Source organism: Apostichopus japonicus, chromosome 16 (assembly GCF_037975245.1).
Source record: "Apostichopus japonicus isolate 1M-3 chromosome 16, ASM3797524v1, whole genome shotgun sequence".
Taxonomy (NCBI): domain Eukaryota; kingdom Metazoa; phylum Echinodermata; class Holothuroidea; order Aspidochirotida; family Stichopodidae; genus Apostichopus; species Apostichopus japonicus.
In genome coordinates, this window is record NC_092576.1 from 12,019,037 (window position 1) to 12,031,941 (window position 12,905).

General features: G+C 35.3%; 1 protein-coding gene across 1 annotated transcript in view; it reads right to left on the reverse strand.

Moving 5' to 3' along the window:
- Window positions 1–4,253: 4,253 nt before the first annotated feature.
- Window positions 4,254–12,905, reverse strand: part of LOC139982189 (uncharacterized) — a 54,508-nt gene continuing 45,856 nt past the window's right edge. The window contains exons 5-6 of the mRNA XM_071994780.1: window positions 11,317–11,464; window positions 4,254–10,446 (exon numbers count right to left, since the gene is read on the reverse strand). Coding sequence (XP_071850881.1) covers window positions 11,333–11,464 — 132 coding nt within the window. The 3' untranslated portion in view covers window positions 4,254–10,446; window positions 11,317–11,332. The remainder of the gene's footprint in view (window positions 10,447–11,316; window positions 11,465–12,905) is intronic.

Consider the following 12,905-nt stretch of genomic DNA (forward strand, 5'->3'; position numbering starts at 1 on the left):
AATTGGCAGAGAGGAGTTTTTCTGTCGGCTAAAGTTGATTGCTTTAATTACCAAACTTGCAGAAAGTTGTCTTTATCTATAGTTCAAAACCACATCCTCATATCGTATTTTCTAACGCAATGGTATGATTCGTTTTCAAATAATTGGTGATATGTTGTAAATGCTTCTGGTAAGGGCGCAGAATGAATGTCTTTTGGGCATTTCAATTGCAAAGGTATATGTGTGTTTTTCTTCATATTTAAATCATTAAGTCTATTAAAGTATTTTAAAAAATGAAAGTAAAAAATGAAAGTATTACAAAAAAGTTGCATATTGATGAAATGCTATTTTCATGAAACTGAAGAGGATTTACAGCTAAGGTGGCATACTCCTATTAGAGTCTATATAAATCCGCCCGGATGTTCTCCTTCTGGAAAAGTACCAAAATGCAGAAGGGAAAACATTTTTTTCATACATTATCAATCAAGATCTGGTTCTTTTTGGCTTGCATGTTTGAAGAGCATGAATAGAAGTACATGTGGTGCAAAATTCGATTCAATTGAGGCAATTTTAGACCCCCATAGGCCTCCCAGGAGCAGCGTACGAAAATTGTTTACTACTGAGTGAAGAGGTTTGTTTACAAGTGACGAAAACTTCAGGCTCGGATAGCAAAAACTCTGCATTGCAATGATACGGAAATTGATGGTGCCATGAAAGGCCAACTTGTCAGATTTCCGGTGATGGGTAGCGTTTATAGCTAGTGAGAACTTCTATCTAGACTTAGAGACCACATTACTTTTGTGACTTAGTGTAAGTCAATGGGGCTTTTAATGGGCGTGTGCTACCTTAAGCCAACATTTCCAACTGTATCAAAGATGGCAAGTATACATCCATTCAGTTCGGATTATAATGTGTTCTATACTGTAGTGTCATGTCCCGCTTTCAGAGCACTCGTAGTGTCAGTATGAGCAGTATCAATAACAAATTACCAAATGTTATTTCTGCTGTTGCGAGCCATTCTAATATTTGTAATTACTCCATCATAACCCGGTATAGGAATATATTTAAAGTATCGTATCATAACCATCAGCACGGCAAATTTGCTTCTTAACAACTGTTGTTACTATCTATGGCAGTCCTTGTCTCAATCTGTTAAATCTGCTTAGTCTCTAAAGTCGTTTCAATGTAAAATCAAGGACGATCTTCTCAACAAGTTCATGGAAGCATTTTGACTTTTAACTTTGTTCTTTAAAGGCATTGAAGACTCGCCCTAAACCGCGTGCCTCGCTCTGAAAAAGTTAACTTTCCGTTGCTTGCAAATGACATTTTCTTCTTGTCGCTACAAAATGCAGACAGTAATGAAATGTCATCCCTTGTTATCTTTTATCTAGACCTGAGATGTCCACGCTGCTATGTACCCTATGTTGTGGGTATTGACCGTAGCTATATGTATTGAATGTACACTAGTGTCTTATTACCGACGGTAGCAAGCTGTGTGTGTATTTTCTGGGATCGATGGTGGTGTCTAACACTTCTGTTACACCTCAATCGAAACTAGGTCAGATTACCGGCATGAGACGTTTCTTTGTGCGCGAGTCTTCACACCCTTTAAATACCACACTCTACTTTTCTCTCTTCAAAGTCTTTGCTATCCTTCTTGCCTCTTGTCCTTCTATCTTCTCTCTTTCTGTTCTTTGGTTTTTCTCTTTGTCTTTCTTTTCCATCTGAAATATAAAACAATGAAACAATTAAATGAAGTCATTTAATTGTTTCATTGTTTTATATTTCTACTTGGTCACTAGCTGAGATAACAGCCTTAATGTTTTTCTAGTGTCCTTCATATGTTAACATTCCTACTGTAATGTTATTTCTGTATTAACAAACATATGAGAAATAAATTTGAAACGATATGATTTATTGTATCCTTTAATATTTCCTTATCATTCCCAGTTTAACTTAAATTTTCAAAACTGTTGATTGTGTTACTTTCCTTTTAAATGCCTTTAATTGCTTTCCTTTTTAATTGTAATTGTTTTATCATAACTTTTTATACTCTCCTATTTATAAATTGTATTTTATGCTATTTATAATGGAGTAAAGGAAACTGGAACATTTCTATCAGGTTACGAAACTACCCTCTTCCCTTAATCCTCTCTCTGTCCCTCCACTGTTTATCTCCTACCTCTCCTCTTCCCCCTGTTGGTTTCTTTCTTCTCTCCACCCTTTGTCAACTAATCCTCTTACATCAATCTCTTTTTGTATTCAACCTGCTCATTAACCTATCTGTATTATGTGCTTGTATTTTGTTCCTTGTACTTTATGTTACTTGTCATTCAGCCTCTGAAGAAAATGCTGCTTGGATCGAAACGTAAGGCACACCTATTTTTACACATTCTCTTACACTTTTACTATTAAGTGGATAAGCAGTTTGTAACAGTTTTTGTGGTATTTTTATTTTGATGTTTCTATCAGGTTAGAAACTGTTTATACTGTTAATACCAGTGCTTTGAAGCATGATAAGAGAGAACAGTATAGAGTGGTATTACCATCAGAATCAGATGAAGGTTAGGAACTGTTCATACTGTCAGTACGAGTGCTCTGAAGCGTGATACGGGAGGACAGTATAGAGTGGTATTTAGCATTAGAACCAGATAGAGGTGAAGGATCTGTCCATACTGTCAGTACCAGCGCTTTAAAGCATGGATATGTGAGGACAGTATAGAGTGGCATTAGCATAATGGAAAATGTCCCAATTGGCTGGATAAATCGACAAGATGGTTAAAATAGCCCCAGTAAAAGTTTTTGATAACCAGTTGCCCAATCACAGACCAACTACTGTCCTCCACTTTCTGCAGTAATTGAATGTTCAGCCAATCAAAAAATAGGTTACATTCAATCTAACCAGTTAGGGACAAGATATTTGAGATGGGGTTTTTCGACAAACAGAGTGGGATATCTTTAAAGGGTGTGAAGACTCGCGCAAAAAGAAACGTTTAATCTGACCTAGTTTCGAATGAGGTGTAACAGAAGTGTTAGACACCACCATCAATCCCAGAAAATACACACACAGCTTGCTACCTTCGGTAATTAGACACTAGTGTACAGTCAGTACATACAGCTGCGGTCAATACCCACAGCACAGTGTATACACGATACAGCGATGGACATCTCAGGTCCAGCTAAAGATAACAAGGTATCACGTTTCATTACTATCTGCATTTTGTAGCGACAAGCAGAAAACTTCACTTGCAAGCAACAGAAAGTTAACTTTTTCAGAGCGCAGCACGCGGTTTGGGGCGAGTCTTCAATGCCTTTAATCTCAATATAACTTTTACATTGTCTGCCAATGGAATATTCATTTGATAAAATATGACCCTCACCCACCCCACTCTCTCACCCCATGTGGTCCATTTCGCATTCTTCCTCACTCGCAGAAAGGTTCTGTAAAGTAGCTCATGAAAAAACGAAAAGATCGTAGATCATGTTATTTCTTTTTTCTAGATTCTTTAATTCATCATATTTCTATTTATTTTATTCATACACTTTGGAAGCAATAAAAAAAGGCAAAAAGTTAACACAGTTTGGATTATTTACGACATTAATATAAAAAAAAATAAGGAAAAAAAAAAACGAAAACGAAGGGAGTAGATGATTTCACGAGTCATTCATGACAGCAATATAATTCAATAAATTGGCCGTATATTAATGACAAAATAAAAAACCCAAAAAATTGGAAAAAACATTTCTCGTTGTGAGATAATCACATTTAATAAAGATAGACACTTCCTTTCTTCATCCATCTTTTTTCTTCTCTTTTTTTTCTTCATATTATTTTATTATATATTTTTACATCTTCCTGTTTTGCCGCATTCCGCAACAGAAATGGAGTTAAACTAAAACAGTACATGACCGAAGAAAAAACAGAGAGGAAAGAAAATAATCACAACTTAAAAAAAACAAAATATTTTACGGGTAGAACATCTTATATCATTACATCTTTGTTTTATGAAAACAACTTTTGAAGATGTGTTTTGTTACTTTTTAATACATTCCAGACAAAAGAAAATCACCTCATCAACATGTTAAGCATTACGAAATTTATACCAAAACAATAGTAAAGATGAACATTCATTTTTGCATGATGTAACAAGAACAGATTCTTACCATCCTACCGAAATTAGCACGCAATTCCTACATTGCGTTTTTTTAAGAAATCTATAGCTGAAAATTTTCTTTCTTTCTTGACTTCAAGATGTCAACCATTTTTTGTCTCAATGTATTCAACAATATGTGGTAAAATTGGTTTTTCGGTCACAATAATGGGTGTAAAACGCTTGTATCATCTGGATGTCCTTAAGAATATGCTAATTTAAAAAGGTATATTCTTAGATGGAAATGTCCCTACAAATCAAGGGCTTTGATCAGTGTAAGAAACCCTAGACATTAAAGTAATTCTTCAATTTCAACTGTTAATTATTATAATCCTTAAAAGTCAACAAATGTCAAAGTGTCAAAATATATTTTCATGATAACGGTAGGTGTAACTCCTTGGCCCGCCCGATGTTGTAAATGGGACGTTGACTACCCTCTAAACAAATAGACACAAAACTAGGAAAAAATACTAACGAATAGATACACAGACAGTCTGATTGACAGATGGATATAGAAATGTTATAAACATTGAAATATTAAAACAAAAATTCTCAACTGATTTAAATGCATTCATTTTAAAATATTCATACAATACACAACCGTTGAAAGGCATGGTACTTCCAATATATTTAGGCACTGGTTATACACATATATGGATATATATATATATATGTATATGCACTCATTAGGGCAACATGGAAATTAAGCTTCACATTTCTTGTTTTAAACATAACTGTAACAACCAAAGCACTAAACCTGTTCTGTGGTCCAGTGGATAAAGGCAATGGTGTGCATAACATTAGAAGAAATGAAATATATAACATCTGAAAGGTTGTGGGTTATAGCTCTGACCGTCCAAAGTAAAGGGTGTTTTCATCCAGGAGATATCCACAGTTACTTTCAAAATGAGCTGTAATTGTTAATTGGTTGGCGCAAAGTGTAAGTAACCAACCAATCGGCTTCCGACACATACGGCTGTCCACTGTTGTAAACTAACTGTCATCGAACGACAACCATTCGAGAGGTAACTTATCTAGAATTTAACAATTAAAGATCAATATGGGAATCTGTGAAACTGACATCCACTGCCGATAATGACAAAAAGTTATTTTGAAATTGTTGGTATTGTCATAGCCATTTTTTATTACTTTAAAAACAAAAAACTTTATGACTTGAATGCTACGGCTATATTTCAAAACATTAGGCAACGTAATTTTATTTGTCATGCAAAATAGGATTTTTCCTACTGGACAGGAAAACAAAGGAATTACAAGCTTCTTGTAGAAACTGATTGTACAGCAATACCAACAAAAAATTTCAAAAAAATGGGGGAAAAAATGGAATATTAACCTTGAGCACTTAATTTACCAGCGTGACATGTTTGATTGCTGGGAAACTTCATTTCAGGTTGGTATGATTATACTAAACCGTATAAGGTAATGTTAATTGTCATTACCTTATACGGTTCAGTGTGATAATCTTGTGTGAACCGTATAAGGTAATGTTAATTGTCATTACCTTATACGGCTCAGTGTGATAATCTTGTGTGAACCGTATAAAGAAAAATGACAATTTTATGATTTATCAAACTGACCCATTAAAGGTAATAACATACAACACTGTGATTGTCATACTGAACCATTTAAGGAAACAACCATCTTGTAATTATCAAAATTAACCATTTAAGGTAACAATCTTGTGATTATGAGACTGAACTGTTTAAGGTAACAACAATCTTGTGATTATCACACTAAACCGTTTAAGGAACCAACGATCTTGAGATTATCAAACTAAACCATTTAAGGTAACAACGATCTTGTGATTATCAAAATTAACCATTTAAGGTAACAACGATCTTGTGATTATCAAACTAAACCATTTAAGGTAACAACGATCTTGTGATTATTAAACTAAACCATTTAAAGGAACAACGATCTTGTGATTATCAAACTAAACCATTGAAGGAACGGACAATCTTGTGATTATCAAACTAAACCATTTAAGGTAACAACAATCTTCGTGAATATCAAACTAAACCGTTTAAGGAACCGACAATCCGTTGGTAATCATACTAAACCATTCAAGTTCAAAACAACTTTGTGATATAATATTATAACTTTTAAGGTGATGAAACTCTTGTGATTATCAAACTACACTCATCAAGCTAATGACTACCTTGTGATTATCATACTTAACCATTGAAAGTAACAATAATCTTGTGATTATCAAACTAAACCGTTTAAGGAACTGAAAATCCTCTGGTGATCGTACTAAACCATTTCAAGTAACAACAATCCTGTGATTATATTACGACGACTTTGAAGGTTATGGCAATCTTTTGATTTATGGTATAACGGTGAAAGGACAATCTTATGGTATCTAGTAACTAAACTGTTTAATAAGATTACCACAATTTTGAGGTATCATACTTATACCTCTTTAGGTAACGAAACTCTTGTGATTGTATCAAATCTAACCATCTTAAAGGTAACTTTAATCTTGTGATCACCATACAAATGAACCATTTAAGGTATAGGTAAGTTAACTTGATTAAAAATGATATGTTACTTTAGCAATTCCTAAGTTGGTTTCAGAGTTGACGTGCTTAGCCGTAACAATTCAATAAAGGGCCAAAAAAAAGAAGTAAATCTCATGTGAAATTCTGATTTCAAAACCATCGTGGAAATGAGTAGAGAGGACAACAAGGATGCACAAAAACAGCACAAAAAAAAAAACAAAAAAAAACATTAATTTACAAATTAATAATTTCAACCTTTTGTAAGTATTATCAAAAATCGCATACAAAATGATATAAGGTGGTATTTTTGGGATTCTTGCTATTTTGGATTCACTACGATGTTATTTGCATTTTGATTTCTTCAAAATTTTACCAAACCAGAAAAGAAAGTAGATAAAGAAAAAAACGTAATAAGTAACGGTGGTTTTTCATTTATAGTACTTCTTGGCTGGGTTTTCAAGCATTTGTTTTTCTTGCCCTGAATACAAAAAAAGGGGGAACCTTTTGAAAAATATTTTACCACTTTTGATAACAGGAAGAATTATTTTCCCAGAGGAATTTCATGACTTGAAGAGGAGATTAATGGTAAAATATCAAGGAAATAAGCACCTCTGGTATGGATCTGTGTTTTCACTAAATAGTTATTTAAAAGGCTAAAGAACAAAATTAACAAACAAATGTCAGAAGCCATGCCAGTGTTCTGATTCAATGCAAAGGAAACATTTGTTTTTACAATAAAAGATACTTTACTTGAGATTAACATCTTTTCACAAAATTGTAAATTTCTCTCAGAAAACAACTTTTCCTTTCAGACTTATATATTATAGGGTCCTTTAATAAACGTTTACTTCTAATTAACTTAAATTTTAATTTAATATTATAAAATAACCTCCCCCCCCTCTCCCACCCCTTTATCTAAAGGAATAAAATGGAATTGAAGAATTAGTTGATAATTTTAATTATTTCCAACGAGGAGAAACTGTTCATACACAACAACAAAAAACAGGAATCACAAAACAAAAAATACAGTACTGCAATAACAAAAATATTTCACATTCGCATCAAAAAAAAAAAAAATTAAAATCGCAATGACCCCGAAAATAATACAACAGATAATTAACGACTGATCAAGGGATAATTATTAAAATCATCAAAAAGTACATCGAATCTGTTTCAAGGTGTGGATATCAAAACGATGATGATATCAGAGAGCAAACTCATAAAATGCCACAAAAAAGGTAAATATAAAATAATAATCACGCGATAAAATAAAGTCACTCGTGTTAGCGAGGGTGTAGGAGTATTCGACCGAGGTAAATTACAGAGAGAATAGTTGGGTGGGTGGGTTGGGGGATAATCAACATATCTGCAAAAACTGATAATTTGTGTTTGATATAGAAGCTTATTTCTCCCAGTATATAATTTTGTTCCTTTTAAAGTTTCTAATGAACAGTCTAATGAAAAATACAATTACATAAATTTTTGCAAATGTGAAAAAATGGATCAGTGAATGAAAAGTCAACGTTTCAGTCTCTTTAGCCTATCAAACATAACCAAGGACCGAGAACCATTATGGGCGTCAGATATTAAGTTTAGGGGGTGGTTTTTTTTTTTTCCAATGTCATTGATTGATTACCGAGACATATCTTTTTATCAGAAGGACAAAATATTAATTCAAAGTTATCAACACTTTTGAGGCCAATTCTGTCCAAGGAGTTTGCCACATTTTTTTTGACAAACGCTAGTTTCATTGAGACAAGCAGGAAATAACTGAAAACATAGGAGGGTGGGGGGGGGGGGGAGGTAAGAGAAAAACATGAAAAGTAAGATAAAAGCAGCTCCAGCAAATAAAGAGGTAGGGTTGTCATGTTAAGTCATCATTTTAATTATCATAAAAACTGTTTTTAAAAAAATGGCTCCTGTATCATTTTGAAAAATATGCGTATTATTTGAAATTTCGGACTAATAAACCATTCTATTTATACAAATCGTGGGTCGTTGTATTGTTGTACATTACCTAAAAAAGAAAAAAAAAAAATTCACGTACTCTGTGAATTTATTTCTATATTGGTGATTTTGGCAAAACTAATAGAATCCATGTCAAAATGGCTGATTAAAGTGTTCTTAAGTTCTGCAGTGCTCCGACCGTTAGTTTTTAGTTAATCACTGAGGTCGGCAAACGTGGTTTGAAAATTCATTTATTCGGTCAGCTGACTGACTCAAACACAGAATGACTGACAGACAGACAGACAGACCCACTATAAGGAAAAAGTTTGGAAGATGAAGTGAACCGATTAACTTTTTGGAATACGAAAGGAAAGGTTGTGAAATAAGAAGCTTTTCAGCCACAGCGATGGAATAAAATGAAAGATACACATTTTTTTTTTCTTTTTAGTTTTGTATAATGAAATGTTAAAATAAATGCTAGGTTTATAGACTTCGGATAGCGAGAGAAAACCTGTGTGGTTTGATAGAATATATGTTATGTTAGGCATTGAAGGTATTGAAAGGGAAAGAATGAAGCTAAATGTGACGAAACTAATTTTTTTTGTTTTCCATTTCTAGCTTTTAAGAAATGTGAAACCCAGAAAAATAGAGTTGAAAAATAAAAATAATAAAGGGTAAGTGGATCGATCAGTTTAGACTTTCCATTGAGATAACATCTGCTCATTTTGCGAAAGCAGATTGAAACTAAACGAAATTGGTTAAACAGGGGCGCAACAGGTAACTAAACTTGTATTCATATTTAGTCTGTAAGTCAAACTTCTGAAACCAATGATCGTTTAAAAGTAAACTGCAATGCAAGAACTGAATCCTTTGTAAGGTGATAGCAAACGTGTTCTTCTGGCAAAATTTTTGTTCCAAGCTGAATGATACTGAGCCACCCCCCCCCCACCCTGGGAACTGGACTCAAACTGGGGGACTTCTTGACTTGCAAGTTCTGTGCTCTCACACCTAAGGAGCTGAACATACCCTGAACATACGATCGACAACTCGTACCTCCAGAAGAAAACAAAGAAGAGGGGAAGGAGATGGTGAGGCGGGGACCGCTACCAACCTACAGATGAATACCGGAGGTAGGAGCACGGGGATGTTGGTCCCGATGGTGTCATGACCACTGAGAAGATTTATCAGAGTTAACCCTGTTAACATCCTCAACCATCTTGAGATGATCAAACATCAGGCTCTTTGTTTCATCACAATTAATTCTCTCCCCCCCCCTTTTAACTGGATTATTGCCTTTACTTTAAACGCTTAAGATAATGCGGATCGGATGACAAAAATGCCATTAAGAAAATTCCTCCTCCTCGTTCAGCAATCATCCTTCCTCACGACAGATTTTTGCTTCCCTTCTAAGAAATCGCTGATTCGAGACTCCGAACGAAAAAGGTGAAAGGAAATGAAAAAAAAAATATATATGTATATGTAAATATAGTCCCTGTTAGATCGATTTATCTTCTACAAAATATCGCTAAATTAAACCTACATATTTCTCCTCTTGTTCCATCTCGCTTGCTCTATTCCTCTCTCATTCTATTTTTATTAATTACGGAATGATAAATTAAGACTCTCGCTGGTCGTGCCCCATGCTGACGGTTTGCTCGTGTTTTTTTCTTTTCTCTTTCTCGTTCTCGAATCATAGAAGAAGGGAGAAGCAGAAACAGAGATTTCGATGACACTGAGGTGTTTTAGAGCGAAGAAGAGATGGCTTCCAATCAAGGCATTTTTACTAGGAAATCTTCAATCCATATCACAGGCAAATCTCCATCACTGATTCTTGTTGCATAGCACAAAATCTGTCAAAACAAACAAAAAGAAAGAAAGATAAATAAAAAGTGACAAAAAAGGAAATCCATTGTCAACCTGAAACACTGAACTCGAATACCCATTTCAGCCAAAAGTTTTGTTTGCTCATGTCTGTAGCCGGGTTCGAAACCCATTCAAGCCGAGCATTTCTTTGCTCGTTTTAGATTGTTTTTCTATTCTTTTTACTGTAGCCGGGTTCAAAACCCATTCCAGCCGAGCATTTCTTTGCTTGTTTCAGATTGTTTTTCTAGTAATTCTGTAGCAGGGTTCGAAACCAATTCCAGCGGGACATTTCTTTGCTCGTTTTAGATTGTTTTTCTAGTCTTTCCTGTAGCTGGGTTGGAAACAATTCCAGCCGAGCATTTTCGTTGCTAGTTTCAGGTTGTATTTCTCGACAAATCTGGTAACCAAGTTTAAATAATTTCTTCCTGACACCAACCTCCATTTTCCAAGTTTCATTTGGGTATACGACTCATTTTGAGCTTCGTAAACGTGGAAAATTGTGGATAGTCGGGCAGTGGGCATGTACGTGGCTGATGCTTCCAATACTTACCAAGTGTAAGCAATCATAGGGGAAGGTAATTTTGCAAATATACATGTCACCTTAATAAAGGACCACCCCTTCGTAAAGGTAAAACAAACAACAGTCGTTGGTTGTGCCCGTCAGTCATTCAGTGTGAGGTGATACAGCTGTAAGACTAACTTGCTCACCGGATCCAAGGCTAGGTCACATTGGTTGGGTTGAAACCATTCCAGGGTTGGGCAGTTTGTGGCCAGCATTAAGTTACAGAATGGATCATTTTAATAACGTCTGCCCCCCCCCCCCCCAAACACATGATTTGATAAGGAACCTCTCCTACCTGATTGAATCTTCTTTCACAGCTGGTTAAACTGCTTGTGTTTACTCCTCCAGTCCTTACTCGCTGCTGCTTTCTTCTTTGATCTTCCTCCGGCCAGCATCCTCGCTTTCTGAATGTCAAACTCGAGACCGTCGACTTTGCTGTCCGCCTGTTTCGAAAACAAAACGAAAAATGAAGAGAAAATGAGATGACCGGATGTAGAAAGCTAAGCGATACGAGGCTTAGAAGCGAGCCTGTCCCTCGATAGATGGATGACAAAAAGTTACGGCTACTCATCATGACATCAGTTGATTCTCGATAAAAAAAATTAAACAAAAATGATAGTAATACTAATTGCAAAGGAAGATGTGAGTATTTTCTGTGAGTCTGCCAATGTGTGTGTGTGTGTGCGTGTGTGTTTTTCTGTTAATCAGTCTTAGTATATATACTTATAAAGATACTAGTAGATGATATTATATCTGAGGGAATGTAGGACATGAGGTCTGCACTTTCCTGTGGTTGGTCCCTTTATATTGGGAATATGTATACGCTAATACTAATAATTAATAATAATACAGTGGACTTAAATATAGCCCTTCAATCGGTGCTATGGTTGAGTGCATAAAAGTCACTTGCATTAGAATTAAGCATTGAGACCTAGCACCTGGGTGGTCAGTGGGTTCGAGAACTGACTGGCTCAAAAGGAAGGTGGGCTTTTTGCCTGTGAGAAAAGAATCTACCATTTTCACATTTGAAATGATCTTTCCAAATTGTAAAATTTTCCAAAATGAGCTAAACCTGTAAATCGGATAGCCACGGGTGTAATATGTGTAATAAGACATTCAGCTTCTGACTCAGTCTACTCACATGCATTGTTATGTGTCTACTCACATGCGTTGTTATTTGTCTACTCACATGCGTTGTATATGTCTTCTCACATGAATTGTTATGTGTCTACTCACATGTGTTGTGTCTACTCACATGCGTTAGTATGTGTCTACTCACATGCATTGTTATGTGTCTACTCACATGTGTTGTTATGTGTCTACTCACATACATTGTTATGTGTCTACTCACATGCGTTGTATTATGTGTCTACTCACATGCATTGTTATGTTACGTGTCTACTCACATGTGTTGTTATGTGTCTACTCACATGCGTTGTTATGTGTCTACTCACATGCATTGTTATGTCTACTCACATACATTGTTATGTGTCTACTCACATGCATTGTTATGTGTCTACTCACATGCGTTGTTATGTGTCTACTCACATGCGTTGTTATGTGTCTACTCACATGCGTTGTTATGTGTCTACTCACATGCACTGATATATCTACTCACATGCATTGTTATGTGTCTACTCACACGCATTGATATGTCTACTCACATGCATTGGTTTGTGTCTACTCACACTCATTGCTGTGTCCACTCACACACACTGTTATGTGTCTACTTACATGTGTTGTTATGTGTCTACTGACACGCATTGTTATGTGTCTACTCAGGGTAACTAAAATTTGATAACTGCCTTCCATGCCCAAACTAATTACATTAAATCGGCTGCTGTGATAACGCAACCATAACACACAGCAAAACTACCAAACCCG